At 33.9% G+C, this 20,116-nt stretch overlaps 1 protein-coding gene across 2 annotated transcripts in view; it reads left to right on the top strand.

Annotated features, from left to right (window-relative positions):
- Window positions 1-20,116, top strand: part of Kdm3 (Lysine demethylase 3) — a 1,124,787-nt gene that overhangs the window by 271,858 nt on the left and 832,813 nt on the right. For both annotated transcript variants that reach the window (XM_075365596.1, XM_075365594.1), the window contains exons 2-3: window positions 6,246-6,401; window positions 15,847-15,963. In XM_075365596.1, the coding sequence (XP_075221711.1) occupies window positions 6,246-6,401; window positions 15,847-15,963 (273 nt within the window). The remainder of the gene's footprint in view (window positions 1-6,245; window positions 6,402-15,846; window positions 15,964-20,116) is intronic.

Genomic DNA, 20,116 nt, shown 5'->3' with positions numbered 1-20,116 from the left:
ATAAGCGAAATTTATTCTATGTAAGTTGTGAAATTATATTAGTTCAGTCAATGCCTACCGTCGCCGTTAATACTGCGACGAAATAAATGCGATATGCGCACGCGTTTTAGTTAGAAATATTGAATTAAATAAAGGAAAAAATATTATATTTAAATACGAGGATTATTTTTTCAAGGTCCGATCGGTCACGAAATTAAAACCACAGTGAAAATAAACAATTTTTTATTTGTAACAAGTGCTTACATAGTTAAGCTATTTCTCTACATAGTCGCCACTCCGATTTAGACATTTGTCGTAGCGTGGTACCAACTTTCCAATACCCTCGTCATAGAACGGAGCAGCCTGTGTTTTCGGACATGTTTCTACGCCGGTCTGCAACTCGATGTCTGTGCCAGAATATTGTCCTCCTAGCCAGCGTTTTATGTAAGCAAAGAGGTGAAAATCGGATGAGGCCAAGTCCGGGCTGGATGATGGGTGATCAAACACTTCCCAACGAAAACGCTGCAGGATCTTTGGTACAGCTGCAGTGTGCGAATTTCGTTCATGATTATGATAAGAATTACTCTCACCTTATGATTGGTTAAAAAACAAAGAATTCGATTGGTTGGAATTTCGGGCCTGATACTGATAAGAATTACTCTCACCTTATGATTGGTTAAAAAACAAAGAATACGATTGGTTAGAATATTGTGTCTGATAATGATAAGAATTATTCTCACCTCATGATTGCTTGGAATTTCGTCCCTGATGTTGATAAGAATTACTCTCACCTTATCATTGGTTAAAAAATGAAGAATACGATTGGGTGAAATTTTGTTCCTGATAATTATAAGATCGTATTCTTTGTTTTTTAACCAATCATAAGGTGAGAGTAATTCTTATCATTATCGGGAACAATTTTCCAACCAATCGTATTACGTTGTTTTTTAATCAATCATAAGGTGAGAGTAATTCTTATCATTATCAGGTAAGCAATTCCAACCAATCGTATTCGTTGTTTTTTACCCAATCATAAGGTGAGAGTACGAGGGTTATTTTTTTCAAGGTCCGATCGGTCACGAAATTAAAACCACAGTGAAAATAAAAAATATTTTATTTGTAGCAAGTACTTACATAGTTACGCTATTTCTCTACATAGTCGTCACTCCGATTTAGACATTTGTAGTAGCGTGGTACCAACTTTCCAATACCCTCGTCATAGAACGGAGCCGCCTGTGTTTTCAGCCATGTTTCTACGCCGGTCTGCAGCTCGATGTCTGTGCCAAAATGTTGTCCTCCTAGCCAGCGTTTCATGTGAGCAAAGAGATGAAAATCGGGTGGAGCCAAGTCCGTGCTGTATGGTGGATGATCAAACACTTCCCAACGAAAACGCTGCAGAAGCTTATTTGTTACAGCTGCAGTGTGCGGCCGAGCATTGTGATGGAGAAAGACAATTCCTGATGGCAACATTCCTCTCCGCTTATTTTTATTAACCCACTATATATCCCGGACTTAGCTCCATCTGATTTTTCACCTCTTTGCCCACATGAAACGCTGGGTTGGAGGACAACATTTTGGCACAGACATCGAGCTGCAGACCAGCGTAGAAACGCGGCTGAAAAAACAGGCCGCTCTGTTCTATGACGAGGGTATTGGAAAGTCGGTTCCACGCTACTACAAATGTCTAAATCGGAATGGCGACTATGTAGAGAAATAGCGTAACTATGTACTTGTTACAAATAAAAAAATGTTATATTTTCACTGTGGTTTTAATTTCGTGACCGATCGGACCTTGAAAAAAAATAACCCTCGTATAATGATAAATGTATTTAAATTAAGTTGTACGTATATTTTTGTGTGGGTAAGCCGTGAATCAGAATCAACTGTTTTGTCAGTTTATTATATTTCAAAAATTAATTTAATATATATTATCACTTAAAGATGATTTTCTTCGTTCTCCTTTAACGTGTAATATTTTACATCGCCTAAAGTTGTTACGTTTATTAATTTTACGTCTTAATGTGAAATCTAAGTTTTTTTATTTATTTGTTAGTTTACTGTTTTTTGCGATTCTGGTGAGGTCAAAGATTCCTTTTCAATATCTTTCGGAAGCGGTTACTTGCGATTTTGTAATCTACGTAATAAATAAACTAAGTATGCGTCGATGTCGATAATTTCTGCTTGATCCTGATAAAGGAGGAATCGATCCTGTTAAAAATCTCACGATCAATTTAAATAAACGTAAACGTCAAACCGCTTTCACCGTTAATAAAGTACAGTATTCATCATTATTTATCGCAGAATTTTCTTTCTTAAATCGAACAAGAATTTCGATCATTACAATTTAATAAACGTTAATACGCCTTAGAAAACGAAATAAAAGTCATACGAAAAAAATTATGAAAGATAACGCTTAAATATATATTTTACAGGTTAATTTATGAAAAAAAGACTAATCTAAAACTTTAGTGGAAATTTCAAACCTTTTAAAAAGGAATAACGAACATATCGCATATTTAGGTGGGCCTGTTAACCTCCCGTATTTGATCGATGAACATTTTTAAAAATCATTACTTCGGTTATAATAAAAAAAAGTAGAATTTAGGCAATTTTCTTATGAATTACTTCAACTCTACATATTATCTAGTAAAAGGTATCTTGTTTATACTCTACTTCTATTTACGATTGTTATATTAGCGGGTTAACATTAATTAATTAGTATATTTTTTCTCCTGAAAACGAATTAATACTCAAAACTACGGATTGTTTGAAGTCTGCTTCAAGCTATCATATAACGTTATCTTTGTATCGTGTTTGATTAAAATATTAAATAAGTTCCGGATAATTTTAAATAATTACGATACGTCAACTATTAAAAGTTTTCAATTCTTGCGATTTTAATATTTCCTCGTTAATTTTCCGCGTTAACTTTTGTTTTTATCGAAATCAGTTTTTAGTATTTTTTTACAGATTACACATATTTTTTCCCCCATTCCTGCACCGACTGTATACAAATTTTTAACTAAGATATTCGTTTCGTTTATATTATTCCAATAGAGGTTAGCCTAATAATTATGTCGTTATTGCTAGTCGTATTTTTGTAGTAGCAGTAGAAGAAATAGTACTAATGGTAGTAGATAGTCGTCCTTTTATAAATCCTGAGGGAGCTGCATTCCTTCAACCTCCACCTTCCAGCTATTCCTTTCTCGCTCTTCGGACATGGAATTCCAATTCAGAAATCTGCAGCCCCGAATCATAAATCTCGTTTCTCACTCCTCTCTCTAAAATTCAAGCTATCCATCTGCAATCCCCTCCTCGCACACTCTCTCTCTATTACTACTGTTTGATGTTTTGTATTCTTTGTATATAGTGAAATATAATTTCCCGTTTCTTTTCGGTTTATTTGAAAACAGACTATATTATTTGCTCAGGCTGCTTTTACCTCGTTTTCAGTTATAGCTGGGGCGCTTGTATTTCATGAATGTATTTTATAAGCTAATATTGATTGGATTGTTAAAAGCGGTCTAAAATTTACCTCGTATTTTTATGCGATAAAGCGCGACCAAGTAATTTATTTTAAAGTATTTTGTACTTCTTTTATAATAATATTAACAAAACTTAATTGCAAATGTCGGATTCATAATAGTTCCTTTACGTACGATTAACCGTACGTTGTTTTGATATTATAAGTGTTCAACGGCAGAACGTTCCGGATTCATTATGGGGTCTGCCCCTTCGTGTATAAGTAACCGCAAATTCTGTTAGGAAGGTTTTCTTGTAGCCGTTAACCGATATAAAGCATTCGATGAATTTTTTAGTTAAGTTCCTAAATTATCGTTAATTATCTACGATTGTTCGATACCGAGATGAAACGTATATTAAAAGCTACTAAACATTAATTTGTTGTTTAAGTTCTTCATAATAATTTTTTTAATAATTAACGGTTTCTATTAATTACAAATACGTATAACGAATGTATAAATTTCTATTAATTTTTTTAACAAATAAAATTTTTAGAAACTTCTCTTTTTCTTTTTAAAAGGGTTAATATTGAAACACTTTCATTACACTTTCAGATAAACTGTGTATTAAAGTAATCGATGTAAATTTCTAACTTAAGTTTGTTATTAAATTATTTTTCAATTGTAAAGTACGGTGTGTTATCATAAATTATTAAATTATATAAATAAAATACTGTTATCTGAAATTTCCGCTCTATATATACAACTGTAAAAAACATTCAGTAAATTCATTTCCGTATCCTCGTGGATAATAAATATAATTAAAATTTGTCAAATAGTACCGATAACCTACTGTAAATCGATCTTCAACCTCTGGTTTCATAAACATCGATAAAAACAAAAAGCATTGATAAATAATTTGCAGTTATGTAATGAAATATTTTATAAATCTAATTTAAAGGAAATAATAAAATTAAAATAATACAATAACCGTCCGATTTCACTGCCGTGAAATACTCTAAAATCATTCGTACGTTATGCTTAATCGAATCTAAACGCTGTAATTTCATAAAGAAAAACGATTTAAATATATTTATGAAGAAGTATCTGTTTAAAATAATCGATAAAATTCGTTCCTCTTTGGATAAATACAAGTGTTATTTCATTGAAAGATATTTCCATAACGCAGCTTAAATCTACAGCCTTTGGATTCACACAAAAAAAATACTCTGTAATAGTATTATTAGAATGTAACTTATTGTCGTGTATTATCTGGACGTAATATTTAAATCTACGCTTACGTTTTATTATTGACGCGGTTTATTTTTATTTACAAATAAATCCAGGTAAGATTTTTTTTGATGATTTTTTGTCGTATAAAGGAATATTTTAACGAAAATATTTCTTATTCGGTAATGTTTTTCTTCTTTTTTCTTCTTTATAAAGGGGCTTTATGAAAGGCCTTTCTATGGATGCGACGCGTGTGAAATATCTTAGATACTAGAGACGACATTCAAAGTCGCTTTCTCTGAGAATAATGATGTTCAGTACGGAAAGTCTATGTCGCAAACGGAGTAAATATGTCATTTATTCGGGTGAATATTATATACGTCTCGACTGGATAGACATCCTAATATGCAACAGGAGAAGAAGCGACAGGAAGCGACTTGTGTGATTTTTCGGGAGCGATTTGTGTGATTAACGTCGGATCGCGTATAACCGGTTTCGGTAATCGACTCAAACATTTTACTTATATCTGTCGTTAAACGGGTAACGGGTATGTTTTTGAAACCGATGTTAGAGATCGGACCCAAATTATTGTGATTCTGATTTTTATCAGGCGCTATCGGTATTCTTGCAATTCAACCGGCTTTTTCGTTCTCTTCTTCCACAGAAGTGTTCCTCGAAATATGATTGTTAAATCTTGTTCATCGACAGCGTTTTCTATCCGGTATCTGTGTGTAAAATGCCAGACCCGCTGATATATTTACCGGATAAAGTTTTTATCGGTTTTATAATAATAAATAGATAATTTTTACGTCTAATCGTTATTATTATTGTTATTATCTTATCAGAAATTTTGGATGTTGATAAAAAACATCCGATACGATAAAAGACATCGACAAAATATATTTAGGTATTTTACACGAATTTGAATACTAAATCGTGGATACCGGTATTCTTTAGCGGTCGGATTTCAATTAACCATACATCTCAGGAACGGTCGACCTGAGACTGTACAAGACTACCCTTCGTTTACATTCACACATGTCTCATTAATACGTTACGGTGGTTGCGGACGCTAAACAGAAATAAAAAGAAAAGAAAAGGTGTCTCATTTAATCAGTTATGCACAGTCTACGGTGTACAAGTTAGCTGAAGCATCATAGGTGGTTTTTGTAAATTTCAATAAATTCAGTGTTGTCATTTAATAGAAAGAAAACGGAAATTAAAGAAGCTTTTTTTGTAGGCGATGGGGAAAGGCTGTCTAGCTATAAGAACGAGGTTCTCTAGAACAGATAAAATTAACACATTTTTATTGTTTTGCTTTATCTTTATTTAGTAGGGTGTTCTTCGTGGTAATTGACGATAATTTGTAGTTTTAAAAAAACAAGAAGATAAGCTCAGCTATGATTTTAGTGTTAAGTTTTTATAATTGCAGTGGTTTTAACGTATAAAGTCACAGGTTTGTATACGGTTACTTTAATCTTTTTAATGTTTTACGTTAGATTTTACTTGAAAATAAAACTTTTTAATATTGATGAAACGGGTATGCAATTATATATGTTTTCTTTTTTTCTTTAGGTTCTTGTCGAATACGATGGAACAGAATGGCAAAGAAGAGAATGGTTGAGCGTTTATCGTGAAGACTTATTCAAGGTTTTTCTTGTGGAGGCGGCTTTAGTATGGGCTGAACGACAAGATCCTTACGCCCCTGGTATCGTGCTATGGCCAGCCCTGGTAAGTTACGGTTGTAAATTTGCATTACAAGCTATTTAATAGTATATTTAAATTTTTTATTTTCATTCTATAAAAAAAAAAAAATTGCTGTTATAACTTTTTTAAATTCGTAAAAAAATGAACTCGATTGAAAAATTAAGTAATATCTTATTTATAATAAATAACCGTGTTCCATTGTTGAACCGGTAATCATACATTTTTAATAAAAGCCAGTTCATTTTATTCTTAGCCTACCGTTCGTGGTAAAAAAATCCGCTGCATACTCCAAAAATTCAGATTTAAAGATGTATAACCGTCGATCTAAATTTAGAAAATATCTTACCGCAGACTCTTCAGCGTCCGAGATGCTGCTTGTGAGATATTTCATTTGTTATAAAATAATCGGTTACGACTTCTTTTATCATCAAGAAATGCAGTTTATCGTCACAAATCCGGAATCATTAGATTTTATTAGTAAACGAGACGTATTACAAGAATAGAATCTCTTTGAAGTTATAAAATATCAGTTTATAACTCGTTTTATAAAATATAATTTTGTGCAATTGCAGTGTAGGTATTGTTTTCTGATATACTACGTTTATTTACCGAGGCATCCAAGAGGTTTCAGACGGGCAAATATTGAAATTTTGAACTTCTTATTTTCTGTTTAATCTTTAGAGCTCAAAAAAAAACATTTTATAGCCTCAAATCCATTTTGAGATTCATCAGTGATTTTTTTTTAAATAACATAAATGGTTATCTGATGTTAAGCAAGTCCTTCAAATTTAATTATAAATACGGTGTACCACAAGGAAACGGGAAGTGTTGAAGTAATTCTCGTAAAAGTAAAAATAATGAATTTACAAGTTTTATTGGTGAAAACAAAAAGTAAATTGCATATCGGTAAGTGTTCCGACAAAAAAAATTTCAATTCTAAAAACAATGTCCGTAAGATGATGGCCCTTCGAACGTATGCATTCCTGATTGCTAATATTTTGCACGGCACTTTGAAACACTTCTGTGGGAATTGCAGCGATTTCTTCTCGAATCTTCGTTTTAAACTCGGCGATTGTTGTCGGGCGAACGGTGTACACTTTACTTTTGGCCCCCCAAGAAAAAATCGCATACCTACAAATTTAATGATCTTTGGGGGCCGGTAAATGTCGTCAAACCTTGAAATTACGTGGTTACCGAAGAGCTATCGAACGGCTGCCACTGACGCTCTGATGTCATTTTGTAAGGGAGAAACTTCAAAACACTGTGGAGTACTCGGCTGACGGTTGTTCGGTTTAGATTAAGTGCTGCTGCGTGTTTCCTTGCCGATCGACGCCCGAACTGCTTCAATGTTTTCTGGGATTCGTTCACCTTCCTCCTGCTTTCTTTTATAGAGTTGGACCCGTCTCCTCGAAATTCTCAACCCGTATCTTGACGGGGTGGCAAGATGGAACGCGACTGTGACATCCTAAATTGTAATGACGTCGGAATTCCCGTTGAGCAGCAGTCACATTGTTACCGTTCTTGTAAAATGCCTTCACGGCAAACGCATGTTGTGTACCGACTCACCGGTCCACGATTACTAATTGTCACGTAGTTATGCGCTGAAGGATGCCACTCCCAACTCTACCGGTTCCTCAGGGCTGCCACTATTACTTTCAAATTTCCCCGTTTCCCTGTGCCACTGTGTGTAAATATTTGGAAAGGGAAAATTCCGCCTCTTTTTAGCGTATTAGGAGGTTTTAATCAAAATATTGTTCGCTTATTTTTCCTAAAAATCCCTATAGGAATAATTACGGCGCCGGCCTCCGTGGCGCGAGTGGTAGCGTTTCGGACTTTCACCCAGAGGTCCTGGGTTCGAATCCCGGTCAGGCATGGCATTTTTCACACACGCTACAAAACACTCATCTCATTCTCTGCGGAAAGGATTGCTTGACTGTGGACCCGGAGGTTAAAGAATAATTATGGCAAATTTCTACTCGCTAGCTTTGAAAAAATGTGAAAAATAGTAACGAATCGGCAAAAAAGTTTCTAAATAAATCGATTTTAAATGAAAAATAAACTTTTAGATATGAAATATTAGCTTCAATAATTAAATGGAATAACTTAATTTATAGCAGCATGGAAAAATACAAATTTTTAATTTAAAATTATATAATTTTTTAGTTTAAAATTATTGAAATTTTTAGACGCAGAACCAATTTCTTTAATTTATTCAAAAAAAGTAAGATCCTTTGAAAAAATTATTAGGAATTATAACCGACGATTTTTAAAGAAATTCCAAGCGCAATAGATTATCAAGGGATAGAAGTAAAGGAGTAACGACGTTATTGAGATTGTTTTTAAAATATGAAGTAAAATACTTTTATTATACGAATCGGAAGATATCTAGAAGGGTGTCTTAAAGGAGCGGAGGGTAACTTACTCGTTAAAAGAGTAACTTAACCGTTATTCTGTGTGTTTCGTTAATAAGCCAGATTGTATTTATGTCTCGTTTTAATGTAATCTTTTACGAAAAAAATAAAAGTATTTAATAATAAAATTTGCAACAATTTTTAACAATTTAATTACGATTAATTTTAAGTTACAGATTTATTTTTGAAATGTTCATTTTTCATCTCTATATACGAGGTGCGACAATATAGTAATGACTGATGTGAAAAAAAAAGTTGCTTACCGTTTTGTCATGTTTAGTGCTGTCTCCTTCAATGTAGTTCCCCTCTGATTGGACACACTTATTCCAGAGCTTCTGCCATTGATAGTAACATTTCTGGAACTCATCTTCTGTAATATCCTCCAAGACCCTCGTCACAGTTTTTTGGACATCTTGTGTTGTTTGAAAATGGTGTCCCTTGACCGCCATTTTGACTCCTGGAAATAGAAAAAAGTCGCACGGAGTAATATCTGGTGAATAAGGTGGCTGTAGTAGTACTGAAATTTGTTTTGAGGTTAAAAATTGCCGTACTGACAGAGCAGTATGGGATGGCGCATTATTGTTATGCAGAATCCAATTATCAGCAATGTTGGCACGGACACGAAGAACTCATTTACGAAGTCTTTCTAAAATTTCGTTGTAGAAATATCGGTTAACTGTTTGTCCAGGAGGCACCCGCTCTTTATGAACAATTCCCTTGGAATCGAAGAAGCACACAAGCATGCATTTCACTTTTGACGTTGACATGCGATTTGTTTGGTCTGGGTGATCCCTTTGAGCACCCAGAACTTTGGCGCTTTGTCTCTGGATCGTATTGAAAAAACCAACCTTCATCACCAGTGATAACACGGCTCAACAAATCTGGATCGATTTCCGTTTGCTCTAACAGATCGGCTGCCACATTTTTCCGTGTTTCTCGCTGTTGTTGTGTGAGATTTTTGGGGACCATTTTTGCACAAATCTTTCTCGTACCAAGATCTTCAGTTAATATTAGACGAACCGTTTCTCGATCGATGTTGAGTTCTTCTGCAATCATTTTTACAGATAATCTTCGATCAGATCATACGATTTCACACACCCTGGTCAAGTTGACATCTGTCCGTGAGGTTGATGGTCGTCCACTGCGGTCTTCATGTTCAACATTCGTTCTGCCTTCAGTAAAAATTTTATGCCACCGAAAAACTTGAGCTCTTGACATAACCTCCTCTCCAATTGCCTTCTGAAGCTTACCGTAAGTTGTCGTCGCGTTTTCACCCGATTTAACGCAAAAAGAAATGGTATACCGTTGCGCAATATTTTGCGGTTTCATTTCTGTGACGAGAGACACAAACTCGTGTTCACTTATTACAGCACAACTCACGACCGAGCTGTTGCATCAATGTGCCGCTTGGACTAAACGTAGCTTATAGACCAAGGCCAAAGATGGTGTGCCTACGCAAACTGCAGGGTTGCTACATCTTGCAAAGAAAATTCAGTCTCATTAGTTTATTGTCGCACCTCGTATGTTCGTTCGCCAAACCTTCATTTTGTTAAAAAAAGGATTTTACTTTTCCGCTATTACTTTTAGAAATCTTTTATTTTGTTTGTTGTAGTACTACTATTAATGTTGAACATTATTAATCAGTCGTATCAGCGTAAAATTTTGCTCGCTCTTGTCTGTGAACGTTATCTGTAGACTTTATTCACATTAAGAGATTTTCAACAAAGATAAATAATTTATTAACTTTATAATCTGTAAATAAATTTATTTATTTATCTTTAATATAGTGATCTCTGTGGCGATTACAGGTGAAGGTATCAAGTTAGGCCGGATTACCATTTGCGTTTCAACAGGCTTGGCTTGCCGATAAAGAAGATACTATATTTAGTCCGGTAATGAAAGCCGTGAAAAACAACCGTATCGTTCAATTTCCGTAATAAGCTTGGTATAGGATGCGTGTTATTCCTGAGATCGGCTATAAATAAATTTATTTTATTTTTCGTCAAGTTGGAGCTTGTATTATAAATTTTCTACGTCATCGAAATAAACTATTTTGTGCTGAAAATAAATCGCTGTAGATTTCACAGAATATACGTATGTAAACACTCAGCGTTTACGTTTATATATTTATTTCAATCTCGAATTTAAATATTTACATATAAAAACAGTGCGGTAACAGTGTTACTGAACGTTATTTGCATGGAGCTTAAAATGTTAACATTCCCCGTGAAATTTTCATTAAGTTGAAATTATATTACTCCTAAGACCTTACTTATTATCTTAACAAAAGGAATAAAATAAAAATATTTCTGTAATAATATAATAAACTAGTTTATTAAAAATCCATTCTTTGGCTACAAAACCGTATTTTATGAATTATAAATTGTTAAAAACCATCTCGTATGACGACAGTATGTTGAAAGAAAATTATTATTTTTAAATAATTAAGTTGAAAAAATCTTACGTGATTGCTGTTTAAGCTTAAAATGAATTACAATTGATTTTTTTCTAATTTTCTCTGTATTTTTGTGATAAATATTATGAACTATTTCCAAACTTGCATAAGCCTCATTCAAAAAAAAATTTGTAATATAAATTTTAAATGGACAAGTTGAAAAAAATTTATAAAACTGTAGTTTTTAAGAATGTATAAATCACTTTTTACCTTGTAAAGTTCTAATAGGTTTCAAAAATATAAATTTTAGATAACGCTTCATTTATAGAAAAACAGTAATGAATAAATCAAGTCGGTAAATCAAGCATTTTGGTGAGAAATTGTACGATTTCTTTTTGTTTAAATTTCCGTTGATTTCACCGGTCAACAAAATTTCATATTTTGTTCGTTAAATGAGAGTGAATGGTTAATTCTTATACTATTTTTTATGTTGATTTCATATATGTTAATAAATTTTTTCTATCGGGCAAAGTTTTTTGTAATTGAAATTTCTTTTGTACGGCGTAATATGACAGTACATTACATGCATTTTGTACTCGCCTAAAATCTGTTTCTTATTTTTTGGATTTTCTGCTCTACACAGATCTCTCTTTATTTTCCAGCAGTATCGGCTAACATTTTTAGGTTACATTTTTCCTGGTATGGTGTTTCCATTGTAGATATCTCCTTTTCTTTTTCCTGTTTAGCCTCCGGTAATTACCGTTCGCATAATACTTCAGAGGATGATATGTATGAATGTAAATGAAGTGTGGTCTTGCACAACCTAGTTCGACCATTCCTGTGAGATGTGTGGTTAATTGAAACCCAACAGTCAAAGAACACCGGTATCCACGATCTAATATTCAAATCCGTGTAAAAATAACTGAATACTACGGCTTGAACGCTGGACTCTCGACTTCCAAATCAGCTGATTTGGGAAGACGAGTTCACCACTAGAGGAACCCGGTTGGTATTGTAGATATCTCCTGGTGAAAGCGTTCTCCACGTTCATCGCTGATAGCGCCGAGATTGTTAGGAAAAAATCCAAATATGAATGTAAGAAACGGATGGAGTGACATGTAACACCCAAGTTTTTTGTAGTTTTGAAGGAGTTCAATCACAAGTTCTCAGATTTACTAGCCTTATAGTTTCCGAGAAAGTTGTTTACCAAATTTTGAAATGATTTCCATGCAGCAACCTTCAAGTCATTCATACATTCTTCGAACGCCGGATCACTCATTAGTTTTCTTATTTGTGGACCTTCCTTTATTTTAGCATCGCTTATATTAGGGAATTTTTTTTTTAGAAACAGAAACCCTGCACCGTTACGATCCATTGCTTTAACAAAGTTTTTGTATTAACATAACTTAATGTTTAGAGGCCGAAGATAAACGTTTTCTGGTTTTGTTAATGCCCGAGTTGTAACATTCTTCTCTCCTACAGTCAGTATCTCGCTCTTTGGCCACTGCTCTTTTATGTAATGGTTTTTCATCCCTGCTGTCCCACTCGCATAAAAAGCAACAGAACTTAGCGTATCAAAGTCGCAGTCTTAAGTAAAAACGCTATTACTTTTAGATTTCCACAGATATTTCTAATACTGAATCCTGCTCGATACAAGTTTCATATTTTCATAAGACTCCATCCTGTGACCGGAGTATTTTAATGGTATCGATGAGTATTTATTTCCAAGGTGAAGTTGGTACAGCTTTCAAGAGTCAATAAAAAGTCGCCATTCGTCAGAACGGTGTATATATCCCAAAGCTTCCAGTAAAGAGTCCACATCATTACAGCGTACTAAGTTTTCGAACTGAAAGAAGAAATGTTAAAATTCTGATTATCTGTCACGGAAAACACTTATTTTATTGTTTGGTTATAAAAGATGCCGTTCTTTCAGTCTCGGTCTTGATTCCAGTGTTTCTGTCGATTTCTCGATAAATTTAGATCACGAACCGGATAATTTAATTCTGACCGATTAATTAAATGGGGCTCAGTAAATCTATTTTCTAAAAAATGCCGGATCTCTTTCTTCATCGTCTGATAAGTCGGTACAAGATTCGACATTTTCATCTTCATCTAAGTTCCATGTTTCTGGTGGTATTGAAAGCGGAAGCTGTTGCCTATGTAACAATGGTCGCATGGCAGAGGGAATATCAGGGTACTTAACCGTACGTCTATTTTCAGCTGTTGTCCCGGATATCTTTTTACACCAAAATAACAGTCTGTAGTGTGATCCTTCGGTTCTCTCCAAACCACAGGAATTGCACTCGCTTTACTGAACAACATATACTCGCAAATAAGAAAGCCGGCTATAAAACTGAATGTTACACACACGAAAACTCGCACTTGAATGAGAATTAAAAGCATTTATCTAGTCTCCACAACATTGTATATAGTTTATGTATATAGTTCATGATATGTTTATAGTAAAAAGAAAGTAGGGAAGAACGAGTCACATTCTTGTTCATTTAAATTAATGTGTAAAAATAAACACGATGACTAATGTTTATCAAATCAATGTGACAACAATTAAAGGACTGTAATAAATGAAGAAAAACAATTTAGTTTATAAATAATATAATAAAATACTTTCACAAATTCCTACGCTTATGGAGTTCATGCACGATGCTACCTGAAAATAAGAATAGCAGTTACAAAAAATCTAAGACTGATAGAAAAATTCTGATTTCATATCTGAAATCGGCATGAAAAATACTGTATCAGTTATTCATTCTCATTTAACAAAATCATTCTTGATCACTGATTTTGATGTTCTAAAAAAAAAACGAATTCCTCCTTCCTTCAACATAGAGCATCCCTGAATATTGCTTATCCTGTCATCCGATTTAAAAAGAAAATTAGTAGAAACAATTCCTCGTAATTAATCACGGCAAATTTAATGATTTTAGGGTAAAACTCAACCAATATAAAAAGCCAAATTGGTGCCAACAAACGTATACGTAAATTTATGCACGATTTTTAACCCAGATTTTAATATTTTTGGACTTAAACGATCTCAAAACGCTGGATATATAGAGAAATCCGAAAAGGTTGTTTTTTTACCGATAGCGATATAATCAATACTTACATATTTTATAACAACCGGAAAACGAATAATTATGTGGATCCGATTGTTTATCGCCAACAAATGGTCTTTTCTGTGTTAAATTACATATATTTCGTCATTATTTTAAAACGAGGATGAAAGATAAAAAACTTAATAAAATATAAAATTACAGATAGCTGGAAATCGCATAGTTTTCATTTCGAAATCTGCTATCCGATTTTAACCATTTTATACCTCAAGTGAAAGATTTTTATTTCATTCGTAACGTGTACGTTGCGATCTGTCTGTTCGAATAGTAAACAGTAAGCAACCCCCCTCCCCCTTACGACACGATGAGATGAATATGATATGTATGCCGTGTAAATGAGGTATAGTCTTGTACAGAAATAGACCTGAGTTGTGTGGTTAATTGAACCTCAACTGAAAAAAAAACCGGTATCCACTATCTAGTATTCAAAACCGTATAAAAGCGAACTAACTTTTACAAGGATTCGAACCTCTAGTGAAAGATTAGCCGAAAACTTTATAAATCAGTTAGTTAGAGATACTTCCACACGTAGCGAAATTCCTAGGGTGGAAGGTTGTTCTTTAAGGGATATTCAGGCATATCTTTTTTTTTTTTTAGGTTGCTTTTAAATTTCTAGGGGAAAAGCAAATTTTGTCGGTACCAATTTTACTCTGATCGACCCAGAATCTTGTCGGTAACTTATTGCTTCCGGCGTGAGAAAAACGGATGAATTTCGGTAGAGATCCTTAGCTTTCGTCCGGTCGGGGTCGTTATATCCCTTTTTCTCCGCGGGAACGATCGTCTTTTGTCATCAGACTATCCTCTTTTCTTATCCTTCATCGGTTTTAGTTTTGCGGGTGTAGATCTGACCTTTTTATGTTCACGCGGGGATACAGAACTGTACGGCTAATGTATCTTAGGTCTCCGGTCTTGACCGACTCGAGGATACAGAGTAATAAATATAACGGCTAAGAGCTTTTGGGAACAGTCTGATCTCCTAAAATACAAATACAGGTTAGAGTACAACTTTAAGTGCTATCGAAAGCCTGATGATTTCAATGAAATATATTAGTCTAAGATATATTGTGAGAGATCGATTCCTTACGCCTTCAGAAGGATTCTCTTCAGATTAACGTAAATTTTGCCAGCCACTGAACGCGGTATCTCTTCATTTTAATATAATTAACAATCAGAAACTAATTTGCCAGGTCCGTTATCCTTGAACAATTAAGTTTCTTTACTACTTATGTTGACGGATTAACACTATGAGTTCGCTAAATATATGGCCCGCGTAAAAAATTGTAATGAATATATCTATAACTCGTGATTTTTTAAAACAAAAATGCATTTTTTAATGAAATCCGACAAAATTTAAATAATAAAAAATATTTGTTTGCAAAATATTTTTTTTGCGCCTGCATTCGTTTGGAAAAAAGCACAAACAGAGAAAGTATACCTGTTTTTTATGCATGTAATTAGGATGTAAGGTAGATACTAAGTAGCGTTATAAAAACAAACAATTTGTATTAATATCTTTTTTCAATTTATTGTAGACGTTCGCGGCTGTAGTTTCACGAGTAGATCTTGCAGCACGAGGATTACAACCGCTGGAATTTTTGCACGACCATTACCTCGACTTTCAGGCTACTGACCATCTACAGCCTTATAAGGTACGTTTTATTATTTACGTTGAATCTGTTGTTATTTTGAACGCCTGTAACCTCATTTGATTGCTTGTTATTTTGAAATAAGTATTTTATTCTGACCGTAATATAATGTAGATCGGCACATTTACGGAATAGATGTACTATTCCGTAGATAAAAAGAGACTGCCCTAACATTATGCATTTGAGTGAAAAGATGAAGGGAAATCATCGGAAAAACTTGATCAGAAACCGCTACAAAATACGGAATTATTCATTAGATGTAATTGACATAAACATACAGTACGCTTATAGTGCACCGTACGTATGTAATACTTGACGTAAATATATAACCGTAAAACTCCACGTTAATAAGTAAAACAATATTAAAGTAAATATTACAGGTATTAAACCGATAAAAATGAATTTAAATAAAAAATTAAATTTAAATAACGCTCTCTAAATAGGAGAAATTGGAAAAATTGCCATTTAAATCGGATTTCATACGAAAACTATTTGACAGAGTAATAATAGCGGCTGAATAAAAGAAAATCATTTATTTGGTTTTAAATAAACTTATTTACAACAAGTTGTAAAAGGGTCGGTAATTTATTAATAGTAGATACAGTAACATACTCAGGGCCTTTCTCGTATATCGAAGTATTATGCTTAGTTACACTAAAGCAATTCTTTTGTCTGATTTGATGGAGGTGGAATTTTTTTAGTGTAGCGTATTCGTGGGTATAAACGTACGGATAAGTTAGAATTTTAGATTTACTGAATACCGAACTACACGATTCATATTTATAACGGTGCCAAACCTTGATTTGAAAGCTCATTTTTGTAACTTTGAAAACTCATATTGGCTTTTTCAAGGAGACAGAAATTACATTACAGAGGGTAGTATATTAACTTTTATAAATATTTATAATACAGTAATTTACGGAGGTCGCCTTTTTAAGTTTTTATAAACGACCGCTGGATGGCGCTATTGAGATGTGAAATTACTGTTGCAAAATTTGACTTGTTTATCGTTACACCAATGGCAACTCAGACGTCGGCCGACTAGTTCGTTAACAGGTGAGCTTTTAGAAAAATAGTTTTGTGAAAAAATTGAAATTTCACGTGAAGGCTTTCGTCGGATGATTTTTTACGATTTTTAGTAAGGGTCTGGCTCAACAACAACGCCTCGATTCGCCTCGTTCAACTTTCGGTAATGAATTCATCAGAAAAGACTATTTACAATCGGTTTGCGGAATTTCGTCGCGGTCGTGTTGCTGTCGGCGATGAATTTCGTGAAAGTCGTCCAAAATCGGTTGTTGTTCTACAGAACGTCGAACCTGTGCGCAACTTGATCGAAGAGGATCGGCGTGCGACTTACGGTGAGATAGAGGCATCCTTAGGCTTATCGAAAACTACAGTACATTCGATTTTGCATGAACATTTAGCTGTCAAAAAGTTCTTTCCCCGATGAATTCCGCATAATATGACAGAAGTTCAAAAACATACTCGTGTCGATCAGCGTAAGGAACGCTCAAAATATTTGACCGAGGAAATCAAAAACCCGTATACTACATCGTAATAAGAGACGAAACTTGGATATATTCATACAAGCCGGAAATTAAGCGATAATCAACTGTTTGGGTGTTTCAAAACGAACCGAAACCAACAAACGTGATTCCTTCGCGAAGCGCTTCCGAGAAAATGGTCGCTCGTTTCTTCGATTATACTGGACGTGTAGCGACCATCGCTTTAGAGCTCGAAGAACAGTTAATGTTTACCGGTGTGCGACAATTTCTTTGCCGGAGGTCATCGATGAATTCAGGAAAAACAACCGAAAGCGTCGTATCATTCTTCATCCGTGGCGATGCCAGCTCACACAGCAAGTCAAACGATTGATTATTTGACGCAGAAAAAGATTGAATTAATGTCTCGGTGCTCGTACTCGTCTGATTTATCACCTAACGACTTCTTTTGTTCCCGAATGTCAAACAAAAAATGCGTGGACAGCGAGCGATTTTCATCGCTTCAGGAAGCTGTTGAATCCTTCCAAAGGCGTGTTTTTAAGGTACCGATTTCAGAGTGGAAGAAATGTTTCGAGAATTGTTTCGAACGCATGCAAAAGTGTACTGATCTTAAAGGCGAATATTTTCAGAATAAGTAATAATACGATTTTTACCAAACTTTTTTTTTTCTCTATTTTTGTAAAAACGTTTAATTATAATCCCCTCGTATGATTATAATTTACATTTGTAATTAATATTTATTTTATAAATATTAATTATGATGGTATGGCGTTTTATTAAGGCTCTTTCAACCGTCTATTATAAAACGATATTGACGATAACATCTATTTTACCAAAACTATTATAATGGATATCAGAAAAATTCATTGAAAATATTAACTGCCTTCGAACGTTTCTCTCAATGTTTTTCATATGGATGGCAAAACCTACGAAAGATTTACTTCAGTTTATCCTCTACTGCGGTTCGGGTGACATTTATCGTTACGTCTGTTACATCGTGTACCTTTCTGATGGATACTTTCTGGAAACGAGCAAGGAGTTTCTTCGGAGAAGCCTCAATATTACCTTAATTAATTCGTAAATGTTTTGCGAGGATTTCTTGTTTTATATATTCGAGTCGGTCGACGCAAAACGTTAATGAATAAAGTCATTGCCATCCCGGGCAAAATTATCACGATCTCTCGAGGAATTTTGGATGGAACGGATGTTCACCTCCTAAAACGAGGCTTTGAAGCTCATCCTTGGGCGGTGCTTCTACTTCGTTTTGCGATTTCTCTCCGGTAGAATTTTTCTTTGAATGCTTTTTGTTTTATCTTTACCGGCATTTTTCTTCGGGTTGCGGTAATTCTTGATACGAATGCGGAAATGTTGGCGGTTTAGATTTATTTCTGTTTTCGTAATGCATTGTATGCGGGAGATCGGTAAGAACCTAACGGGGGAACTGTTTCCTGTAAAGCGGCTATAGAAAAACTCACCTTAGTATTCACGTAGCGTTCCACGTTCGATCGATTAATTTCAAAATTTTATCCCTTAGTGTTCTGAATTTTTGGACCTACTTTCTTTCGGTTTTCCATTTCTTGCCTGTTTGATTGATTTTATTGTTTTTTATATCGATCATTTTTGTTTGCTCTTTTATCATTCGATTCGGTTAAGTTTTCAGATGGCGTTCTGAGATTCCTAAAATATAACATACCGTAAAATTAACCTAAAATTAAAATTAACCTAAAACCGATTAATTTAATCGGTTTATCGTTATAATTTTGTTCGATTTTCATATTAAGTAATTTTAGATATATTTTAAAAGCGATTTCTGATTTAAAGTCAGCTTCTTGTTCACCCGTCGATTTAAAACTATTTACACCATTTAAAAATCATCGTCGCCTGATTTTTATTCTCCAGAGTGTTCTTGATGCTTTCAATAAACCTTCATGCCCCTTAAATTACGTTCTAATTCTGTGCGTAGATCTTTAGGCTACCATTATGTTTGTTTCATCGTAGCAGCTCAACAGCCGAACCGATTTAGATGTGTGACCCCGGTTGGAATCCTTACATTACGGGATAGTGTCATAGGCTATGTAAATATTTATATATTTCTTGGTTCTTTAGTTACACTTAAAGAGATCATTGTAACTCAAGCGCCAAGAAAGTCATATATACGATTCTAAACGGATAATCGATAGCATTTTCAGTGTACATTTATTTGTGTCGAAAATAGTTGTGTTTTAAGATCTGCTACGATATAGAATGAATGAATTACGGTAGTAAAATTATTAATTTATTTTATAATTATTATTGCTGTTGTTATTTATTGTTTATAACGAAGAAAAAATCTTATTATATTTTGACGGGCAGTATGTTTGATCGCGTAAGGATATCCTTTCTTGTTGCTCTTATTTGTTAGTGTTGCTTCTTCTTACGTATTGTTTATAAACATTTAAAAAAAAAATAAGTCATATGATTTTTTTACGAGCAGTATTTCGATCATGTAACCGTGTTTTTTGTCGCTAAATATTAACCGATAATCCCCTTCTTTTATTAATAAAATTAAATAAATAAAATTAATAAATAATAATAAGTAAATAAAAATACAAATATAAAATATAATTAAAAATAATGTACGCTTAGAAATGAAATAAAATAATCTGTAAATTAAT

Source organism: Lycorma delicatula, chromosome 5 (genome assembly GCF_047948215.1).
Source record: "Lycorma delicatula isolate Av1 chromosome 5, ASM4794821v1, whole genome shotgun sequence".
NCBI lineage: Eukaryota > Metazoa > Arthropoda > Insecta > Hemiptera > Fulgoridae > Lycorma > Lycorma delicatula.
This window is presented reverse-complemented; position numbering and strand designations above follow the sequence as displayed.